Source organism: Haliotis rubra, unplaced genomic scaffold (assembly GCF_003918875.1).
Source record: "Haliotis rubra isolate DU_JTF1 unplaced genomic scaffold, ASM391887v1 Scf1340, whole genome shotgun sequence".
NCBI classification, from domain to species: Eukaryota; Metazoa; Mollusca; class Gastropoda; order Lepetellida; family Haliotidae; genus Haliotis; species Haliotis rubra.
Genome location: NW_025765271.1, coordinates 134,700 through 159,727, shown reverse-complemented (window position 1 = coordinate 159,727; position 25,028 = coordinate 134,700). Strand labels below are relative to the sequence as shown.

Genomic DNA, 25,028 nt, shown 5'->3' with positions numbered 1-25,028 from the left:
TCTGGGGCTGAGGGTTACGGCGTCGCACCCGTCTGTCCAGGGCATCCCACAGATGTTCGATCGGGTTTAAGTCCGGTGATCTTGAGGGCCAGGGGAGCACATTGATGTTGTGGTTCTGGAGGAAATCTCTAGTGTGACGTGCTGTGTGGGGCCTGGCATTGTCCTGTTGAAACAACTCCCTCTGGCGATCAATGATTGGAAGGAGGTGTGGGCGTAGGATTTCGTCACAGTACCGTTGAGCTGTCAGGTTGCCCTGGATCATCACCAAATCACTTCTCCTACGGCAGGTAATCTCTCCCCACATCATAACACCGCCCCGGCCGAATCTGTCCACCTGGGGAACGCAAGCGTCGGCGAAACGTGCACGTCGACGTCTGTACACCCGCATTCTTCCATCGCGTCGTTCCAATAGAAATCGTGATTCATCACTGAACCAGATTCTACGCCAATTCTGTAGGTTCCAGGCCTGAACGTTGGTGCACCATTGAACTCGATGTCGACGATGTTGTTGTCGAAGCACAGGGCCAAAATAAGGTCTTCTGGCACGTAAACCAGCCTCTCTCAACCTGTTCCTGACGGTCTGTGCAGAAAGCCTCCTCAATCCGGGTATTTGTCGAGCGGTACTGGTCGCCGTAGCTGTTCGATGACGCAGGTGATGTACCCGGATGTAGCGATCCTGCGCCGCAGTGGTCACTCGAGGTCGCCCACTACGAGGGGCATCTGCTACGGCATTCTGTCGGCGATATCTCTCCCAGAGCCGTGAAATGGTGCTTTGGTGAACATTCATGCGTCGGGCAACTGCACGTTGAGACTGGCCAGCTTCAAGCAAACCAATGGTGATATGACGGTTGGCTTCACTTAGACGTGGCATTTTGCGTTCGTCAACAATATTCCAAATACAGTGAATAATCGACAGACAGCGATCAACCTTTTATACCCATCATTGAGACTATTTGATCCCAAACTTTCACTTGCATTGCATGTGAATTGTGTTTTCTGTGACACTACACGCCGAAATTGAAAATCATGCTGTTAAATACGGGTATTTGACGGATGGTGCATTTTGTTGTGATGTTTCAAAACATAAACACCATAGGACTCATAAACAGAGCAAAACCTTTTGTAAAATGAATCCCGTTTTAATTCACTGCTACAGGAAATTGCTATTTTCATGATGCGTTTCTTTTTTGGGAGAGTATATATCACGCTTCACTTGGTAAAAACGTCACCACTCATAGTTATAACAGGTATATTGACAGAATATCAGCGACGTAGCACTTGCCATACTATCTCAGCAACCCACTCACTCACTCATCCATTTGCATAGTCAACATTTAGGATCAGAATGATAATATTACCTGGCCCCAAAACAAGTAGTAGTATCCAGGCAACCAAAGATCTCATTGTGGACGGGCTTTAACTCACTGAAAGAAAAAACAGGAAAGTATCTATCTGAAATTGGAATAATTCACCTTTTGCATAAAGGATATCATTTATCGTAACATTCATGACATCACGATAAGGTAAGTGTGAAACTATACTCTTCGGGAAAAGAGGATACCCGGAAGCAGCTTAAAGTTTCAAAACTTGTGATATCAGTCATTGTGAGTATTTTTATTGTTGTAATGAACGAAATGGGAGGTAGTTCATTATATCCGATAGTAAAGTATGTCAGTTTATGTTATGACCGCCAACGACTTTGAAGAATGATTAGGGAAAGTCGGAAATTTCTAACCTAACGTTTTTTGACCAGTAGTTATACCGCCAACATTTGTCAAACATGTATGCTCGTGAGGCATTCTGCATACGAATTTCCCAATGACCATTTGAAGAAGCCTACTGGACAACCTTGAAGGGCCTGGTCAAGTTCAGCCAACATGCACGATTGCCTATGATGCTGACACACATTAAGCAGGTCTTAGTGGGAAATCACAGAGCTCCTTGTTGGTAATTTCATGTGTATTGTACTGCCCATAGCGTGCATCGGTGATTCGTTCACAGTGAGCACATCCTGGAAGACACTGAGTGGGTTAGGTTTTACGCCGCTTTTAGCAATATTCCAGCAATATCACGACGGGGATACCAGAAATGGACTTCACACATGGTACCCATGTGGGGAATCGAACCCGGGTTCTCGGCGTGATGAGCGAACGCCTTAATCGGTGGGCTACCCCACCGCCCCAACAATTAAAGAAATCAAATGAATCACAGCGGAGTGTTATTCAGCCTACGTGTAGTAACGCCCCTGTCTAAGAAACACATATCAGTTGTTATTGTTTTAGCAGTTTTCACCTTCCAACTGACATAGTACCTTTCTGACTTTATGAATTAATACGCACACTCAAGGGATACTGGCAATGTTAGGTAATATTTGTGAGAGAAAAATATTTTTCGACGACTCAGGTTCTAAATGCCACGATATGTTGAAGAGGTTATAACGCCTGTCTGTTTGTGATATTACATATCCTGTATTAGGAAAAAACTAATATTTGACTCGCTAGGACTTGCTGAAGCCATTTATATTGCTAATACAGGATATATACCCTCCGAAAACACTCGAGTGAACCTCTATGTATTAAAGCACACAAGACTATACCTACCTGAACGTACCTACGGTCACTGCCTTCTCTGATCTCAAATGCTCCAACAGCGCATCTCGTAGATGTTTATATTGAGACGCGGGTTGTGGACGTTACGGTAAATCTACCCTTGCTGATTGGATGTATATATCAAACTATTGAATCGAACTATACAGAAAATAGACCTGGAAGTATACTTGAGATAACCGAAGCTCGGTTTATTGTGGTGAGGTATTCCTGCTGAGATATTCATCACCATCAAAGAGAGTGGAAGCATAAGACGTGCTCAGGTAGTTCCAAACGCCGCATGTTAAGAAACTGTTGCTATTGTTTGAAAGTGAAAGTGAGAACATCAAGGCATATAATATGTTGGTTGAACATTACCAGCTGTTCCACTTCTCACAAGAAATAATCTTACTAAGGCTAAAATGGAATAGAATATTCTTAAGTGTATCACATCTAAGAAGTTATTTACAGGTGTACAAAAAACATCCCTAAATAAGTGTATTTAGTTGAATACCTTGTAAATACACATATGCACAACCATGCCTTCACCGGCGCTACATAGAAACATGCCTTCACCGGCGCTACATAGAAACATGCCTTCAAAGACCCTATTTATAATGCATGGATACCAGGTCTTCTCAGACCCTTTGTATACACATGTATACCATGTCTTTACCCTAGTTATAACACATGTATACCATGTCTTCACCGACCCTAGGTATAACCCATGTATACCATGTCTTTACCCTAGTTATAACACATGTATACCATGTCTTCACCGACCCTAGGTATAACACATGTATACCATGTCTTTACCCTAGTTATAACACATGTATACCATGTCTTCACAGACCCTAGGTATAACACATGTACACCATGTCTTCACCGACCCTAGTTATAACCCATGTACACAATGTCTTCACCGACCCTAGTTATAACACATGTACACCATGTCTTTACCGACCCTAGTTATAACACATGTACACCATGTCTTCACCGACCCTAGTTATAACACATGTACACCATGTCTTTACCGACCCTAGTTATAACACATGTACACCATGTCTTTACCGACCCTAGTTATAACACATGTACACCATGTCTTCACCGACCCTAGGTATAACCCATGTACACCATGTCTTCACCGACCCTAGGTATAACCCATGTACACCATGTCTTCACCGACCCTAGGTATAACCCATGTATACCTTGTCGTCACCGACCCTAGTTATAACACATGTACACCATGTCGTCAACGACCCTAGTTATAACACATGTACACTATGTCTTTACTGACCCTAGTTATAACACATGTACACCATGTCTTCACCGACCCTAGTTATAACACATGTACACTATGTCTTTACCGACCCTAGTTATAACACATGTACACCATGTCTTCACCGACACTAGGTATAACCTGTATACCATGTATACCATGTCGTCACCGACCCTAGTTATAACGCATGTACACCATATCTTCACCATAGTTATAACACATGTACACCATGCCTTCACCGACCCTAGTTATAACACATTTATACCATGTCTTCACCGACCTTAGTTATAACACATGTACACTATGTCTTTACCGACCCTAGTTATAACACATGTACGTACCATGTCTTTACCGACCCTAGGTATAACTCATGTATACCATGTCGTCACCGACCCTAGTTATAACGCATGTACACCATATCTTCACCATAGTTATAACACATGTACACCATGCATGCTTTTACCGACCCTAGTTATAACACATGTACACCATGTCTTCACCGACCTTAGTTATAACACATGTACACTATGTCTTTACCGACCCTAGTTATAACATCATATGTACACTATGTCTTTACCGACCCTAGTTATAACACATGTACACCATGCCTTTTACCGACCCTAGTTATAACACATGTACACCATGCCTTTACCGACCCTAGTTATAACACATGTACACCATGTCTTCACCGACCCTAGGTATAACCTTATGTATACCATGTCGTCACCGACTCTAGGGTTATAACCCCATGTACACCATGTCTTCACCGACCCTAGTTATAACACATGTACACTATGTCTTTACCGACCCTAGTTATAACACATGTACACCATGTCTTCACCGACCCTAGTTATAACGTGCATGTACACCATGTCTTCACCGACCCTAGTTATAACGCATGTACACCATGTCTTCACCGACCCTAGTTATAACACATGTATACCATGTCGTCACCGACCCTAGTTATAACGCATGTACACCATGTCTTCACCGACTTAGTTATAACACATGTACACTATGTCTTTTTACCGACCCTAGTTATAACACATGTATACCATGTCTTCACCGACCCTAGTTATAAACGCATGTACACTATGCCGTCACCGACCCTAGTTATAACACATGTACACCATGTCTTCAACCGACCCTAGTTATAACACATGTACATCTATGTCTTTACCGGACCTTAGTTATAACACATGTACACCATGTCTTCACCGACCCTAGTTATAACACATGTACACCATGTCGTCACCGATCCTAGTTATAACCTGTATACCATGTCGTCACTGACCCTAGTTATAACGCATGTACACCATGTCTTCACCGATCCCTAGTTATAACGCATGTACACCATGTCTTCACCGACCCTAGTTATAACACATGTATACCATGTCGTCACCGACCCTAGTTATAACGCATGTACACCATGTCTTCACCGACCCTAGTTATAACACATGTACACTATGTCTTCACCGACCCTAGTTATAACACATGTATACCATGCTTCACCGACCCTAGTTATAACGCATGTACACCATGCCTCTTTATCACCGACCCTAGTTATAACACATGTACACTTTCATGTCTTCACCGACCCTAGTTATAACACATGTACACTATGTCTTTTACCGACCCTAGTTATAACACATGTACACCATGTCTTCACCGACCCTAGGTATAACACATGTATACCATGTCGTCACCGACCCTAGTTATAACGCATGTATTCACCATATCTTCACCATAGTTATAATACATGTACACCATGCCACTTTACCATGACCCTAGGTATAACATGTACACCATGTCTTCACCGACCTAGGTATAACCCATGTATACCATGTCGTCACCGACCCTAGGTATAACCCATGTACACCATGTCTTCACCGACCTTAGTATAACACATGTACACCATATCTTCACCACCCTAGTTATAACACATGTACACCATGCCTTTACCGACCCTAGTTATAACACATGTACACCATGTCTTCACCGACCCTAGTTATAACACATGTACACCATGTCTTCACCGACCCTAGTTATAACACATGTACACCATGTCTTCACCGACCCTAGTTATAACACATGTATACCATGTCTTCACCGACCCTAGTTATAACACATGTATACCATGTCGTCACCGATCCTAGTTATAACACATGTACACCATGTCGTCACCGACCCTAGTTATAACACATGTACACTATGTCTTTACCGACCCTAGTTATAACACATGTATACCATGTCGTCACCGACCCTAGTTATAACACATGTACACCATGTCTTTACCGACCCTAGTTATAACACATGTACACCATGTCTTCACCGACCCTAGTTATAACACATGTACACCATGTCTTCACCGACCCTAGTTATAACACATGTATACCATGTCTTCACCGACCCTAGTTATAACACATGTACACCATGTCTTCACCGACCCTAGTTATAACACATGTATACCATGTCTTCACCGACCCTAGTTATAACACATGTACACCATGTCTTCACCGACCCTAGTTATAACACATGTACACCATGTCTTCACCGACCCTAGTTATAACACATGTACACCATGTCTTCACTGACCCTAGTTATAACACATGTACACCATGTCTTCACCGACCCTAGTTATAACACATGTATACCATGTCGTCACCGACCCTAGTTATAACCCATGTACACCATGTCTTTACCCTAGTTATAACACATGTACACCATGTGTCGTCACCGACCCTAGTTATAACACACATGTACACCATGTCTTCACCGACCCTAGTTATAACACATGTATACCATGTCGTCACCGACCCTAGGTGTAACACATGTACACCATGTCTTCACCGACCCTAGTTATAACAAATGTACACCATGTCGTCACCGAGTGTTATAACACATGTACACCATGTCTTTACCGACCCTAGTTATAACACATGTACACCATGTCGTCACCGACCCTAGTTATAACACGTACGTACAATATGTCTTTACCGACCCTAGTTATAACACATGTATACCATGTCGTCACCGACCCTAGTTATAACATTATGTATACCATGTCGTCACCGACCCTAGTTATAACGCATATACCATGTTTTCACCGACCCTAGTTATAACACATGTACACCATGTCTTTACCGACCCTAGTTATAACACATGTATACCATGTCGTCACCGACCCTAGTTATAACACATGTACACCATGTCTTTACCGACCCTAGTTATAACACATGTACACCATGTCTTCACCGACCCTAGTTATAACACATGTATACCATGTCTTCACCGACCCTAGTTATAACACATGTATACCATGTCGTCACCGACCCTAGTTATAACACATGTACACCATGTCTTCACCATAGTTATAACACATGTACACCATGTCTCACCGACCCTAGTTATAACACATGTACACCATGTCTTCACCGACCCTAGTTATAACATTATGTACACCATGTCGTCACCGACCCTAGGTATAACACCATGTATACCATGTCTTCACCGACCCTAGTTATAACAACAAATATACACCATGTCTTCACCCCTAGTTATAAGACATGTACACCATGTCTTTTACCGACCTTAGTTATAACACGTGTTCACAATGTCTTCAACCTGGTTATAACACATGTACACCATGTCTTCACCCTAGTTATAACACATGTACACATGTCTTCACCCCTAGTTATAACACATGTACACCATGTCTTCAACCCTTAGTTATAACAAATATACACCATGTCTTCACCCCCTAGTTATAACACATGTACACCATGTCTTCACAGACCCTAGCTATAACACATGTACACCATGTCGTCACGGATCCTGGTTATAACACATGTACATCATGTCTTCACAGACCGTAGTTATAACACATGTACACCATGTCTTCACGGACCCTAGGTATAACACATGTACACTATGTCTTCAACCCTTAGTTATAACAAATATACACCATGTCTTCACCCCCTAGTTATAACACATGTACACCATGGCTTCACAGACCCTAGCTATAACACATGTACACCATGTCGTCACGGATCCTGGTTATAACACATGTACATCATGTCTTCACAGACCGTAGTTATAACACATGTACACCATGTCTTCACGGACCCTAGGTATAACACATGTACACTATGTCTTCAACCCTTAGTTATAACAAATATACACATGGCATCACTGTCTTCACCCCTATTACACATGTACACCATGTCTTCACAGACCGTAGTTATAACACATGTACACCATGGCTTCACAGACCCTAGCTATAACACATGTAAACCATGTAGGTCACACCAACCGTACATATTGCACGGACTATGACGAACGCAGAGTAATAAACTATGTTATGTTTATTGAATGAGGTGTGACTCATGGTTTCCATTTCGAACAGTTGTTTGATACTATTAGATATTATGAGGGTGTAGGATACCAATTCTAACAGACAGATGACCATGTATCCATGACCCAGACCTAGGCGTACAAGCGTTACACAGCAAACTAAACTCTGGTGGTCTTGGAACATGGTTTACCAATTGTTTTCATATTTGCATTATGCGTTTAATGATCCGTGTGAAAATAACAGTTGTGAAAGTATCTAATGATGTATAATGGCAAAAACATTTACTAACGTATAACTGTACAACATTTACTGACGTATAATTGTAAAAGCATTTACTGATTTATATATGTACAAACATATACTGATGTATAACTGTAAAACATTTACTGATGTATAACTGTAAAAACATATACTTATGTATAACTGTAAAACATTTACTGATGTGTAACTATAAAACATTTACTGATGTATAACTGTAAAACATTTACTGATGTGTAACTGTAAAACATTTATTGATGTATAACTGTAAAAACATTTACTGATGTGTAACTGTAAAAAACATTTACTGATGTATAACTGTGAAAGCATTTTACTCATGGGGCCAGTGTTTAAACATATTTACTGATGTGTAACTGTAAAAAAATATTTACTGATGTATAACTGTAAATGCACTTACTGGTGTGTAACTGTAATAACATTTACTGATGTTTTACTGTGAAAACAGTTACTGATGTATAATTATAAAGGCAATCACAGAAACATTTACGGTTATGTAAAATTTATTCTTTCCCACAAACGATACATATATATGCACGTGGATCAGGGCACTCAGTGTCAAATAATAAAAATACCAAACAAAGCGCATACCAATAAGAGGAAGTAACAATAAGTTCATTTACCATATAATCATATTAGGTTTGGTAAAAAGGTTTCGTTGGGCTCACAACCACGAAGAAAAGAATCTCTAACAACAACAGTTATTCCAAACACTATTTACCACCTCTAAACACACTGTCGCAATAACCAGTATTACATACTATTTATGAGTAAAGTCCGTTTCCTAAGACGTTTATTAGCTTGGCAAATTATTCGATATTAACACACAATACGAGAGTGTACTTCCAATTTCGCTATGTGGAATCTTCAAGTTTCTTCGTTGTAGCAAACAACACAAATATAACACATTAAATATAATCTTATGGGAAGCAATAAATGTACAGTGGCGAAATACTATTAATTTATGCACAAAGTATACTACAAACTGTTTAATTAGGCGCATATATAATATTTGTGTTCCATCAAAATGTTGGATGGTTGTGGTTGGATTTTTGTTGTTTTACGACCCACTCAGCAATATTCCAGCTACATGGCAGCAATCTGTAAATAATCGAGTCTGGACCAGACAATCCAGTGATCAGCACAATGAGCATCGCTCTAGGCAGTAGGGCTACGATGACATATGTCAACCCAGTCAGCGATCCTGACCATCCGATCCCGTTTGTCGCTTATTGCGGCAAGCATGGGTTACTGAAGACCAATTCTAACCCGGATCTTCACGGGTTACTACCAAAATGTAGAAAGTTTTATGTGCTATTATCCTGGACAAGACGGAGGTGTCTCTTAATAACATGATTTATTACTGATGCCCTCTTAAAGGAAGGGAAACGCTTCTTACAGTGGTGTACGTCTATATGTATTTGTGTGTGTGTGTGTGTGTGTGTGTGTGTGTGTGTGATCGACCAATGATATTTAGTAGGGAGTTCCAATATTATGGAAAATGTTTGTCGCTTTTATTTATTTTCACCTGTACATCTGTGTATCAAATTGCGCTAATCCATCTTTAACATATCCTCTTCATGTACAACCATGAGAATAATATTTATCGTAAGATGAAAGATGTGGCCCAATTGATTCTTTAATACAGTACAACGGGGATTCAAAACATTAGGGAATATCACGTTCTTCTGTTGGAACCAAAACCATTATCAAGGCCGTTGTTGAGTTCACTAAGTGTCGTAATAAAAAACAAAATTAGAACTATTTGAGGATTAGTTTTGGTGGGAACACCTGCTCAGTAAATGTTTCATGTTTTCCAGAAATGAAGGGTTGTCTCTTTCCGTTTTCCATTGACGAGTTACTGCCTCCTCTCGGCATCTTGGACATCAGTCCTGGAGTCCTTTCTGCCGCGTGACAGGACAGCGATGACGATGAGGCTGCTAGACAGGACGATGAGGAAGAAGATGGCCACAGCCATGGCGATGAAGGTTGCTGTCATCTGCCAAGATGTCTCGCACACTGTGATGTCAGGGATTGTTCTTGGGTTGGAGTCTTCTGTGAAAGAGTGAGTGGGTGAGTGAGTGAGTATAGGTTTACGCCGTCTTTAGTAACATTCCAGCAATATCACGGCAGGGGACACCAGAAATGGGCTTCGCGCATTGTACCCATGTGAGGAATCGAACCCGGGTCTTCGGCGTGACGAGCGAACACTCTAACCACTAGGCTACCCCACCGCCCCTTCTGTGAAAGAGTTATTGATTGTCGGTAAGCCCACTCTAATGCCGCTGCCAATATACTCTGAAGTCAGAGTGCCTTTCTCCTTTCGGTACAGTTTACTGACAAAGCTATTCTACATGCAGTCAACAGCTTATCGTGTCACTTTAGTACAAAAATATTCAATAATATCTTATGAAATGTCTCGTTATTTCAATTATTTGTATACTTTTATCGTAATTTCAAGGGTTTTTTATACTCTGATTATTTTTTTTGTTATTTCAAGTCATTTTGTTATAAGGACACGATCGTTTTGATCGTTAATTCGTTGATTATTTTCTCGTTGTTTCAAAAGTGGAAATTATGTCTTTTATTCGTAAATTGTTTCTTTGAAAACACGATATTTCAAGCATTTTCTCGGCGTTTATCTATTTGCTCGTTCTTTCAAGTTTCTACTACTTCAAATATTTTCCCTTTATTTACAATAATATGGAACCATTAGGTTTTCATAGTACAGCAGTTTGAAGTAGGAACAACGACTAGTAAATAAGTGGAAAACAGTATGATACAGGTACACTTGAAGAAGACCACTTGGTTTGCCTCTGGCATCAGAGGCGTCTTAGACTCGCATGGATTACTACGGTGTAGTACTAAAAACATCACTAGCACTGCAAAAGCGTCTCGATTAACAACCTTGTAATTGTCTTGTAAAGATGAGATTTACAAGACGTTTACAATTTTGTAAAAATCATATGTACACTATGTTGACAATTTTGAAAAGATGAGATTAACAAGATATTTACAATTTTGTAAAGTTGAGATGTGCACTATATGTACACTTTGTAAAGATGATATTTACAAGACATTTACACTTTTGTAAAGATGAGATGCGCACTATATTTACAATTTTGTAAAGAAGATATTTACAAGACATATACACTTTTGTAAAGATGAGATTTACAAGATATTTTTCTTCGTAAGTATTGTCAGAATAAATAAGGGAGATAGCTCGTATGGAGTGTTATATGTACGTCACCTTCATGACGTCTTCCAGCCCCACTACGGATCTTCACTGCCTTGTACAGCTGCACCTCATTCCCAACATCTCTCTTCCTTCTGCCATAACCACCGCCAGGCGCTGTACAGTTAACCTGTCATAGATGGTTAGAAATGTACTTTATATACTATTTAAAAAGTTCGGGAACTTTATTTTCAATTTACGATTGAAAATAATTGGGAGATATATCTGAGACAATCATTGTTGATATCATAATAATGACTTTTTGAGAGTGCATCACCACTTGCCACGACCATAGTTGTTTTTACAGTAATCGCTCTTGAAAGGTGATTGGTATATGACGTGAAATTTGTATGTGTACGACTGGCTAAAAACAAACGCTAACAACTGAGTGATGCAAGGTGATTGTCAAAATTAATGGCCTACAGTGATTTAGTGACTTCTTGAAAACCCTCAAAATCAAGAATGACACTCCATGCACGTATATGGGACTAGTACGTTGTGCACGTGCATACCATGCGTTGTGTTTAGGGGTGGTGATAAAGGGAAATGGTGAAGCGTTCATAAGATGTCAGTCTTTGAAAAGTTTGTTACGGCTTATACTTCCTATCCAAATTGAAAATTCAGGTTCCCCTACATTTATTTAAGAGTATATAAAGTTGTTCCTCCTAAGAATACGTTGACTTCATTCGGTGAGATAATATCAAGGACAAAACCAAGGCATTAGATCTTTTAGTGGTAATTTTTGAGACAAAGTAACAATCAATACGTTTGATCTGCCCTACGTCCACACAATGCTCATTGCGTCTATAAATTTTCTTGGAGTCTTGAATGTAGTTATACCGTTCAGTGTAACTGCTGTTAAATACCAACATCCACCTACAGGTTCACAGGTTGAGCTGTCTGCCGCCACACAAACTCTGACGCGGAAGGAGAAAATCAGTTCGTCATTTCCGTCGAAGTGGAATGCTCGTATTCTCAGATTGAACTCCTTGCTATTAGAAGAGTCAGGGGTGACTGCCTCTGCGATTACAGGGTACCCGTCAGTGTGCATGCAGCTGAAACAGACATGTGGACGAGATGAGACCATTCTTAGAATAAAGCTCTCTGAAAATATATATTTTTCACCGAAATACCAAATTCGATTTAAATTGAAATGTCTGAACGATGTGGGAGGTTTTGATAGCCCGAACCTGTAAAATATCTGGACTTGCTTCATTTAGAGCTTTTGCATTACAGAAAGGGCTGGGTGGAAAGCTTGTTTGTTGTTTAATGCCGCACTCGGCAATGCACGTCACGGGCGTGTAAGTACATGTAGAACACAAGATCACGGCGTATAGTGAGTGAGTGACTTTAGTTTTACGCCGCACTCAGCAATATTTCACCTTGTGATGAAGGTCTGTAAATAATAGAGTCTGGACCAGACAATCCAGTGATCAACATCATGCGAATCGATCTACGCATGTGGGAACCGATGACATGTGTCAACCAAGTCAGCGAGCCTGACCTCCCGATCCCGTTAGTCGCCTCTTACGACAAGTATGGGTTACTGAAGATAAATAAAATTATTCTAACCCGGATCTTAACGGGTAGCTGTGGGTGGAAAGGTCGGGGGCAACGAAACGTTAATTCTGGACATATTGTGACTGTGTATAAGGCTGGAGGTCTTTCCGACAGATGGCTTCTCAAGTAAGGGCTTCAACTCATACAGGGCCGAACATGCATTTTTGGACCACCACATATGTTTTATTGAAAACCTTCAACTGGCCAGTGAACAAGTTCTTGGTTAAAACCTTTCCAAAAATCCTTATAAATTATCATGTGTTCAAGTATTACATATTCAACATCTGGTCTCTCTCCAAGTTTGAGGCAGAAGACACTACTTACCTTCCTTCTATCAGCTTCAGCGTCTTTGTGGCGTTGGAAACGGTGTTGTTGGCTTCGCCCTCCTCCACCCGTAACGACGTGTATACTGTGGAAATATTCAGTGACTGTGAGTGAGTTTAGTTTTACGCCGCACTCAGCAATATTCCAGCTATATGGAGGCGGTCTTTAAATAATCGAGTCTGGACCAGTGACCAACATCATGAACATCGATCTATGTAATTGGGATTCGATGACATTTGTCAACAAAGTCAGCGAGCCTGACCACCCGATCTTGTTAGTCGCCTCTTACGACAAGCATGGGTTGTTGAAAACCCGGATTTGTGCTACGCAATTGAGATATGACGACACGTGTCTGCCAAGTCAGTGCCTCTTACGACAAGCATGGGTTACTGAAGATCAATTCTAACCCGGAACTTCACGAGTCGGGGAAACATTGACCTTCATTACTAACATCCTTGTACTAAAAGGCTGGACGCGACCACGACAACTACATGCTATCGTCTTCAAAATAATATTTCCTGACAAAACGTATAGGAACTGATGACAATTAAGTGAGGATGCAAAGACTTTAACCAACCATAAGTTGAATTTGAGGCTTGTAGATCAATATTTGGTTTATACAGCAATGGGATACTGGGCGATACGCGCATGGTACTCTGATGAAGACTGTACATCACTCGTATGGTTGTCTCGTGAGGGGCAACTTCCGGTACTAAGGTGGTTCCCGGCTCCCTTTACGCCCGCCAACTTGCGATATGCGAGACAGGGCTCAGCTTACTTCCGGTACCAAATTTAAGGTGACAAGCGTATATTCAAGAACCAGTTCTGGTTCCAAATTGCGCCACCGCCAAATATGACTTGACTTGACCGGACCAAGTGTACAACCATGTGTGTCTGTCACAGCTGTTGACAGTCGTGATAGTTGGCTAATTTGGGGATGGTTAGATCGGAAATTTGTTATTCCTGTAAGGATAATCGGTTCCTTACTATCAGCTGACAACCATGACGACATTCGATAAGGTACGAAACGTTGTTTGGCACTGGAAGTACTAAGGTCTCGCGAAATGCCCTGACCTACTTACTGGTCCTATTGCCTTTACGTCGGAAGAGCAGCTTGTTTTCAGGCGTACACTCTTGACCTGAGACCATTCCTCAGATGATCTTTCGAGGACCTGGCCGTGGACATTGTGGATCAGTATGAAGTCGTATGGAATCTCGTTGGACATGATCGACGAACTGGACTCGAGTGATCTGTCACTGCCATCTTACATTTTAAAAATTCTGCCGACAATTCTAGCGAAAGGAACGATGACAGGACTAAACATTTCGCAACGTAGATGGCCATAAAAAGTCCTTTCACCACATCACCACGACACTATCGGCTCGAATTCCGATTTTGGTCAAGAATTTTTGCCCTGGCATACCGGTTGCAGCTACGTCACAAACGTCGTTTTCACTGACGCACAAGCACACTCTGCTGTTGCCTAGTCCACCTAATATCTGCGGGGCGGTTGGGTAGCCTAGTGGTTAAAGCGTTCGCTCGTCACGCCGAAGACCCGGGTTCGATTCCCCATGTGGGTACAATGTGTGAAGCCCATTTCTGGTGTCCCCGCCGTGATATTGCTGGAATATTGCTAAAAACGGCGTAAAACCATACTCACCCACTGACTCCCTAATATCTGCACCCGGGCCAGTAGAAAACGGTTTGGGCAATATCCTTCACAATATGCCTTGGTTTCAGTCAGGTTGCCTTGTGAGGTCCCTGTGTGGCAACACACTTTGGCGTGTGCGTGCACTTGCGTCAAGTGTTGATGGACAATGTGAACGTTCATTGTGATTAGATGATGAGTTTCGATGCACAGGCAACGGACCCGTGTAGATCCGGCTTAGAATTGGTCTTGTGGTAAGAGGCGACTAACAGGATCGGGTGGTTAGGATCGCTGACTTGGTTGACACATGTCATCGTATCCTAATTACGCAGATCGATGCTCATGTTGTTGATCACTGGATTGTCTGGTCAAGACTCGATTATTTACCAACCTCCACCACACAGCTGAAATATATGACTGACGCCATATAGTTGGAATATTGCTGAGCATGGCTTCTAACAATCAACAGACAAAGGAAGCCAATGCATTGTTATAAATGTATACCTCAACGATAGCATTCAAGTGATTAGTTCCCTGATGTTTTGTACTAGAATATTAGTGGTCGTAAATTATTTCGTGACTTGAAGCTAAGACAAGGTCACGGCGTTCACGATCACTTGAGACCATACTTTTAGTATCTACATTGATTCATGGGAGAAGGTCTTTGGAGTACGATTATATGTTTGAAATCTATAAGGCTTTGACGATTTAAAAGGATTCACTTTCAAAACATATTGCCCAGTGAAAATGAAAACAGTACCTCCTTGCACGCCAAACACGAATTGAAGTTCTGTTCCGACATCAATAGGATCCCCGTTGTATTGGCGTCCACCAACAAACAGATAGAAGTCCACCGCCTTGGCCACATCCTCGCGAGACACGACGTGTTGGCTAGTCCTGAGCAGCATATATGTTTTTAGTTTGATAGATAAATACTGACAGATTCAAGTATACATACATATTCATTACGTTCAAAGGTCATATAATTTCGCCTCTGATTTCAACGAAAACTGTAAGCTTATCTCAATACCAGTAAAATGTGCAAGGATGTGTCGACTATATTTTTTCGCCCATGAGCGAGACATTTTAATATCGCTCTAAATTAACAGAATTAAGTCACAATTAGTTACATCTTGTGTCATGATACTTATAAACATTCTTTCATTAATTTGTGTCATGATATTTTATAAACAACCCCCAAAACATGAATTCTGAGCGAAACCTAACATTCTCGCCCATGGACAGTTTACATTTTGAGTTTTCGAACAAAATCTTTTACATTTTTTACATCTTTTACATTTTTTCATTCTTTGCAACTGCCTGTTGAATTGTGTCAAATACTTTATCAGAAAATTGCCACAATGTGAAGGGTTTCTGGACTTTGGGGTTCCAGGAATAAATGTGACGTGTTATTCTGACATACCCTACGATGTTTGAAATGCCCATAAAGCAGCAGAAAAAGTACGCACAACGCTCCATGAGATTAAGTAGAAACATCCAGAGTTCCAAGAAGGACATTGGACATGTTTGCTTGCCTGTTCATCTACTGTCACTGTAAACAACCTTCAATCAGTATAACTGCTCTCCCTGTAAATGTCAAGACTCTGGTGAGTTAATATTTTATATTTGTGACCCAATATTTTCGATTTGTGACTCAATTGCATTGTACTAAAATCTATATTGTCATTCTTTGTGGATTGCTCATTGTTTGTTCAATATACTCTTGAATTTTTTAGACTTGTCTGCTCTATTTTGTTGGTTCTAAGGGGACTCTTAAATCTTTGTCACGGCAATTTATTAACCGTAACAATATGCCCACCCTTTCGTTAATCACTGTTTGATAGTGATTCATAAACACATGCTTACAATTATTTACTGAACTGTCCTTTAAGTCGAAATGTTTTATGAGACGCCCTTGTAGTGTTTATGTCTTTCGATCTGTTTGATCAAATGAGACGTTCCTGTTGGAATGGTGATCTTGATGAGATATCCGTCTGACTTTAGGAAACTTGACATGCTCAGAAAATATAAGAAACCATGCTCCTTTAATAACATGTGTACGAAACACATATAGAATCCCTTATATTACCAAAATTACGCGTTCCGTGACTTTGAACTCTACTTAGACCCCTCAGCTGCTGTGATCAAAATGTACAAACATCCTTATGACGTTGTTCTATATGTGCTTACACGTCCGTGACATTGTGTTCCAAATGTTAGTTACATATCAATGATGTAGGGTTCTACACATACTTACACGTCCGTGACATTGTGTTCCAAATGTTAGTTACATATCAATGATGTAGGGTTCTACACATACTTACACGTCCGTGACATTGTGTTCCAAATGCTAGTTACATATCAATGATGTAGGGTTCTACACATACTTACACGCCCGTGACATTGTGTTCCAAATGTTAGTTACATATCAATGATGTAGGGTTCTACACATACTTACACGTCCGTGACATTGTGTTCCAAATGTTAGTTACATATCAATGATGTAGGGTTCTACACATACTTACACGTCCGTGACATTGTGTTCCAAATGTTAGTTACATATCAATGATGTAGGGTTCTACACATACTTACACGTCCGTGACATTGTGTTCCAAATGTTAGTTACATATCAATGATGTAGGGTTCTACACATACTTACACGTCCGTGACATTGTGTTCCAAATGTTAATTACATATCAATGATGTAGGTTCTACACATACTTACACGCCCGTGGCGTTGATCATGACGACTCTGCTATCCACGGCTACATTTTTCTCTAGGATACACTTTACGTTGAAGCGGTCGTCGATGTCGGTCAGCAGATTCGGGCTGTATTTGACCACCACAACACGGTCAAATTCCTTCTTACCGCCGGTCTGTATGAAGAAGATAACAATATACTGCCTCATAAGCATAGGCGGATCCAGAGGGAGTGCAGGGGTGCGCACTTTGTGGGTTCCTGGGAGAAGTTGCATTCGCTGTCTGGGCTGCGTGTAAAGGGGGCAAGGGCCCTTAGCTGATGATGAACCATACCAGACTTACTGTGCCTGGATCACCCAAACCCTCTCTGCTGCATACTATATTTAATCAGTAAAACATACTAATGACCTTTTATAAAGCGCCCGTTTCCACACTCTTGTGCAAGCTCAAGCTAGAAGGCTATAGTCACATGACTTATCCCTCCGAGCACCTATTATTTGCTGGGTGAACAGAGACAGTTTTGAACAATTCACTTGCCTGATGTGAGACCACATGTATCACATGTGTTTTTGTTGAATGAAATCCTAGATACTCTCGGGAGTCAAGCTGTCAAACATAGTCACCCATTCTAGGACTCTCCGTCCCAGTGCTGCTTAACTTCAACTGTTTGATACGTGAGCTCTATACACAGGAGGCCCGCGGGGTAGAATAGGTCTTCAGCAACCCATGCTTGCCACAAAAGGCGACTATGCTAGTCGTAAGAGGCGACTAACGGGATCGGGTGGTCAGACTCGCTGACTTGGTTGACACATGTCATGATATCCCAAATGCGCAGTACGATGCTCATGCTGTTGATCACTGTTATTGTCTGGCCCAGACTCGATTATTTACAGACCGCCGCCATATAGCTGGAATATTGCTGAGTGTGGCGTAAAACTAAACTCACTCACTCACTATGCACAGGAATCACACACCACCACAATAATAATAAGAAAGAAATTGGGTAGGATTCTTGAATAGTCTTGAACACTGTTTAAAACATTTTATCATATACTTAGAAGATACTTTAATCTCCATTTATGATATTATAATCGTACCTATAGTAACTAAGACCGTTGTATGGTGTTGTGAAGGTACGAACGTATTTGGATGTAGTTTAAACAAACGTTGGAGTGAGTGAGTGAGTCTAGTTTTATGACTAACTCAGCAGTATTCCAGCTATATGGCGGCGGTCTGTAAATAATCGAGTCTGGACCAGACAATCCAGTGATCAATATCATGAGCATCGATCTGCGGACCTTTCTGTTTCAAATACCATATCGCATATCATTACCCACCACGACAAAGCTTATCAGAAAACGTTCCTGTTTCATTGAAGATGAACCTACATCCTCAGTGTCGCAGTATGTGTTGACTGACGATTTACTTAAGTTAGTATGGGCTCTTCTGTTGATAATGTCATCAATTTCACGTAAATAAAAGTATGCCTCTTGGAATACATGCTATATGCACAAGAGAGTCGTGACGTTGGGTTCAGATACCACCATACAGCTGGAATATTGCTGAGTGCGGCGTAAAACTAAAGCACTCACTCACTGGGTTCAGATACGTTTATAAAGTGAGTGAGTGGCGCTTTTGCAATATTCCAGCAATATCACGGCTGGGGACACCAGAAATGGGCTTAGCACATTGTAACCATCTGGGGAATCGAACCCGTGTCTTCGGCGTGACGAGCGGACGCTTTAACCACCACGGGGCCACTCCTTTGATAAAGAGATCGTTGCTGGCCATAGACATTTTGTATATATGTATGGTTTGTACGTACAAGGGGCGGTGGGGTAGCCTAATGGTTAAAGCGTTGGCTCGTCACGCCGAAGACCCGGGTTCGAATCCCCACATGGGCACAATGTGTGAAGCCTATTTCTGGTGTCCCCCGCCGTGATGTTGCTGGAATATTGCTGAAAGCGGCGTAAAACCAAACTCAGTCAGTCAGTCAGTTGTACGTACAATGACTGGTACACTGGGGCCGCATTCTGCACTGTCATGTTCCACTTGGATGTAATGCCCCTCCCAGCTGTCAGGGATCTTGTCGGACGTGTTTACCGGAGTCGGCACTGCCTGGGAGTTGCAACCAGTCACGCCCTGTTTGTCCTCCACGAAAGCCTCGTAGCCAGCAGCACTGTACGGGTTGATCCCTATGATCATCAGGTCCGCTACGCAGGACAGGGAGACTGAAGTGGATCAGTGTTAGAAAGTGATGCCCTTGTGCCATTAATTTACGATGTGTTGTTCATATGTGTTGAAATATGTTAAGATGTCGTACGTGTATAGCATGTTGTTTATCTGTTTTTAAATATGCTAAGATAACATATGGTACATAGCATGCTGTTAATCTTATTTTGTAAATACATTGTATGTTAAGAAAACGTATGATATACTACTCAAAAGATGTTAAGGGTCAAACGAAATGTGGACATCAAAATGAGAATGGGCAATTTTGAGACAAATGGGGACAGGAATTTTATTTCCATATCTTATACTTATATTCCAAAATACTTGCGACCCTTAACTTCTTTTGAGGAGTATGTATCATGTTAAGGAGAAACTTTATCACTTCCTTGACAGCGATATCAGAATCTGTATCGAAAGGTCGCATTACCCGAATAAAGCAATTGTTCATCTATAAAGCTTTTCCTTATCTGATTCACCAACTTGTGAATACGCCGCTCAAAGAATATATAGCATGTTGTTAATCTGTTATTTAATATGTTAAGATACCGTATGATATATAGCATGTTGTTAATCTGTTTTGAATACGCTAAGATAACGTATGATATATAGCATGTTGTTAATCTGTTATTAAATATGTTAAGATACCGTATGATATAACAACATGTTGTTAATATGTTATTAAATATGTTACGATACCGTATGATATATAGCATGTTGTTAATCTGTTATTAAATATGTTATTAAATATGTTACGATACCGTATGATATATAACATGTTGTTAATCTGTTATTAAATATGTTAAGATACCGTATGATATATAGCATGTTGTTAATCTGTTATTAAATATGTTAAGATACCGTATGATATATAGCATGTTGTTAATCTGTTATTAAATATGTTAAGATACCGTATGATATATAGCATGTTGTTAATCTGTTATTAAATATGTTAAGATACCGTATGATATAACAGCATGATGTTAATATGTTATTAAATATGTTACGATACCGTATGATATATAGCATGTTGTTAATCTGTTATTAAATATGTTATTAAATATGTTAAGATACCGTATGATATATAACATGTTGTTAATCTGTTATTAAATATGTTAAGATACCGTATGATATATAGCATGTTGTTAATCTGTTATAAAATATGTTAAGATACCGTATGATATAAAGCATGTTGTTAATCTGTTATTAAATATGTTAAGATACCGTATGATATATAGCATGTTGTTAATCTGTTATTAAATATGTTAAGATACCGTATGATATAATAGCATGTTGTTAATCTGTTATTAAATATGTTAAGATACCGTATGATATATAGCATCACAGGCTTACATCGATCTTTTTCACACATGTCGCCGTAGTGTTCGCTGTCGCAGTAGCACTTGGCTCCGGTACCGTCGTCGTAGCAGGTGCTTCCATTGACACACGCTGTTGCGGTACAGTTGTTCTGATCAACTTTAGCTGACAAAAACAAAAGTGTAAAACAAATTGAACAACATAACCAGGTTGAACATAGTTGTTTTTTACATCTGATATTTATTATCGTCTTCTTGACCAATCAGGCTAATTATTTTTGACTGACCGTTATTTTTATCCGATATAATTACTTAGGTATGCACCTTGTATTTTGACGCTTGTGGTTCAGAACGTTCTGGGGTGTCCGTGACATAACCCAATGTATATGTTGCTTCCGTTACATTCAAGAAACATCTACCCGTGAAGATCCGGGTTGGAATCGGTCTTCAGTATACCATGCTTGTTGTAAGGAACAACTAACGGGATCGGCTGGTCAGACTCGCTGACATGGTCGACACATGTCATCGGTTCACAATTGCGTAGATCGATGCTCATGCTGTTGATCACTGGATTGTCTGGTCCAGACTATATTATTTACAGACCGCCGCCATATAACTGGGATATGGCTAAGTGCGGCGTAAAACTAAACTCACTCACTCACTCAATAAACATCACGGGAACCTGGTGTCATGACTATATAATAGTAATTCATAACCACATTCTTATGGTATTTTCGGAATTGCATAATGCTTTTTTGGGGAGATTTCGTTAGAAGATGGAAATGTCTTTTTATCATTTTACTATTAACCTTCTGCCACCCTAATGAGAGGGGTACTAAAATCCCGCATAAGCAGTCGAGTCAGTGAGTGAGTTTGGTTTTCCGTCACTTTTAGCAATATTTCAGCAGTATTACGGCGGGGCACACCAGAGATGGGCTTCACACATTGTACCCGTGTGGGGAATAGAACCCGGGACTTCGGCGTGACGAGCGTACGTTTAACCACTAGGCTACCCTTAGATGCCATGTTTATATCCACTGCAACTAAAATATACCTGCCATTCTATAATTACAACACGTGACCCAAACAGAAACGTCATAGGCGGATCCAAAGGGGTGGGGGTGATAATTTGTCGTGACAAAAGGTTTAAGAGTCCCCTTTGAACCAACAAAATAGAACACAGTCAAGTCTAATATATTCAATATTATTGAACAAACAATGAGCAAAGTACTGATTGAAGGTTGTTTACAACGACAGCAGGCAATAGGCAAGCACATTGAACAACTTGATGATGGCAGACAGATGTGTATAAATCCAGTCATGTGAAAAGTCCCGTCGCACAACGCAACAACCAGCCTTTATATAGCTCTTACACAGTTCTCGATCATTCTAGCAAAGCTAGGCTCGATCATTATTCTCTCAGAACATTGGGCGATTTTCTCGAACATACGACCGGAAGTCAAAACAAAATAAAGCCAGCCAAGGGAGGCCACTCTGAAGTGCTATCAAAAAGGCGTACCGTTAAAAATACTATTGCACATTGAACATATATGATGCGAGATGCAAGCCAAAACCCACATTGTGACCCATATTAAGTATCACTTAATCAATGTGATATTACAAATTACAAATTACAAATTACAAACAACACTCTCTCATAACACTATATACTGCCAATAAACCTTCCCACGACGTGACTGCATAATAGTGATGTCATAGAGAATCTTGACAATCATTAAAAGCGAAGAGATTTAAATCATTCTCAAAAGAGGATCATTTGACAAAAGGATAAACATTCGGGTATTCACCAGATTCAAGGCCACAGTCATAGCCAGTGTAGTTCGTAGCACAGCTGCACTCTGCTGAAGTGAAGGTGCAGTTCCCGCCGTTCAGGCAATCCTGGTTAGGACGTCGACAGTCAAACGTGGCATGAGCTGCAAAGTGCAGTGTTGTCGAAGTTAATAGGTTTCTCTTTTCTGAAGATCCATTTTTTTCGGAAATTGTAGGTAAATCATATTGGTACATAGGTAATTACTGCAACGTAGGTGAACACCTATGAAAATGAACCTCAGTCTAAGTAAACTTAGGCTCAGTATTATTCGTTACACTGCTTAGCGAGTCTAACAAAACCTAGTAGAAGGTCGTTTCAGCTAACCTTTTGGACTGACCAATCAGAACACAGCTTACCAAATCTCGAAAGGTAACATTCGCACATACCGTTTGAACCTCTACCTCATGAACTCGAACGATTCCGAATGCTATTTTTCCGCACGATCGCTTCCGAGTGAAACACGCAATGAGTAAACAGTCGCTGAAAATAGCGTTTTTGTCAATATTCAAGGATGTCATCTTGCGAAAACACAAGCAAATAGTAACCATGTCATTAGAAACCTATAAGCGTATATACTGCAGGTCAAATATCTGTGTTTTATGCGGATTTTCGTTTATTGATAGATCAGTGTCAGCGACCAGGAAAGAGAAAATCCCAAAACTGTTTTGTAAGTCCCGCCGAACCCTAAAAAGTAGTCGTTGTCTGATTGGTTAAATCCGTTCGGCCGTCTCGCGTTTGGTTGGACGGTCATAGGTCGCTCAAACGTTAGCTGACGCGACCTTCTACAAGGTTTTGTTAGACTCAGTATAGCAGTGTAGCGAATAATACTGAGCCTAAGTTTACTTAGACTGAAATGAACCTATATTTTCAGTTGAACATTAAAAAACCAACAATGTATAAATGTTTTGAGACCATTAACTTGCGCTAAGGTATGAGCTATTGGAAAACGTAGCAGTGCAATTAAACGAACGTGTATTTGGTTGATAATAATAACATGAAACATTGCCTTTATTATTAAAATGTCAGCATTATATATGATGTAGGTAACACACACATTCCAATGTAATAATGTTACTCACCAAAGCCTAGAGACAATAGCAGAACCAAAATAGGAGGAACTGGCATAATGGTAACTGGAATAACAGAAGCCATTGCTAGTTTTTCATACTGTCAGACACAGAAAAACATGAATTCCAAACTTTTAAAGAAAACACATCATTTCAAACCAGAACCTTATAACATATATCTATTATAATCTGTCATTCCTCGTTAGTTATTGACTAAATATATCTTTTATTGAATAGAAGGTTCGTGTTGTGAATATACAGAAAAACTTGGAAAAACTTCGAAGCAGAATGATGCTACGGGCCGTTATCTAACTGCAAGACTTAAAGACTTCAGACTGTACACGATGCCAGGGACAATGCCGTATAGACCAGCTAGCTAGAGCCTAGGTCATATATCAGTTGAATTGAGCAACGTTGGTCAAGGAGAGGTCTTGGATGGGTGACCGTGTCTTCATGGTGACAACTTCCGCACTGCCCCACAACGAATCACACGTGATACATGTGGTCTCACCCTAGGCAAGTGTCTCAGTTCACCAAGCAGTGAATGGGTACCCGGTGGGATAAGTCATATGGCGGGTCGCCTCATTGTCAGCTTGGGTTATCCGGGGTAATTTATTCATTC

The 25,028-nt window shown here is 40.6% G+C and overlaps 1 protein-coding gene across 1 annotated transcript; it reads right to left on the bottom strand.

Moving 5' to 3' along the window:
- Positions 1-10,352: 10,352 nt before the first annotated feature.
- On the bottom strand, positions 10,353-24,491 carry LOC124267863 (EGF-like domain-containing protein 1). The gene is made up of 10 exons (XM_046702853.1): positions 24,419-24,491; positions 23,317-23,442; positions 21,546-21,674; positions 19,971-20,194; positions 17,988-18,139; positions 16,023-16,159; positions 13,614-13,698; positions 12,610-12,784; positions 11,745-11,859; positions 10,353-10,549 (listed from the first exon to the last, which is right to left on the bottom strand). Exons 1-10 carry the CDS (start codon positions 24,489-24,491, stop codon positions 10,353-10,355), a joined length of 1,413 nt encoding a protein of 470 aa, XP_046558809.1.
- Between the last annotated feature and the right edge of the window lie 537 nt (positions 24,492-25,028).

Coding starts and splice junctions, on each gene's coding strand:
- LOC124267863 (XM_046702853.1), bottom strand. CDS start 24,491: ATGGCTTCTGTTATTCCAGTTACCATTATGCCAGTTCCTCCTATTTTG. Junction 16,160..17,987: donor ATGATCAACGCCACGGGCGT/GTAAGTATGTGT, acceptor TATGCTGCTCAG/GACTAGCCAACACGTCGTGT. Junction 13,699..16,022: donor CGTGTTTGGCGTGCAAGGAG/GTACTGTTTTCA, acceptor ATATTTCCACAG/TATACACGTCGTTACGGGTG.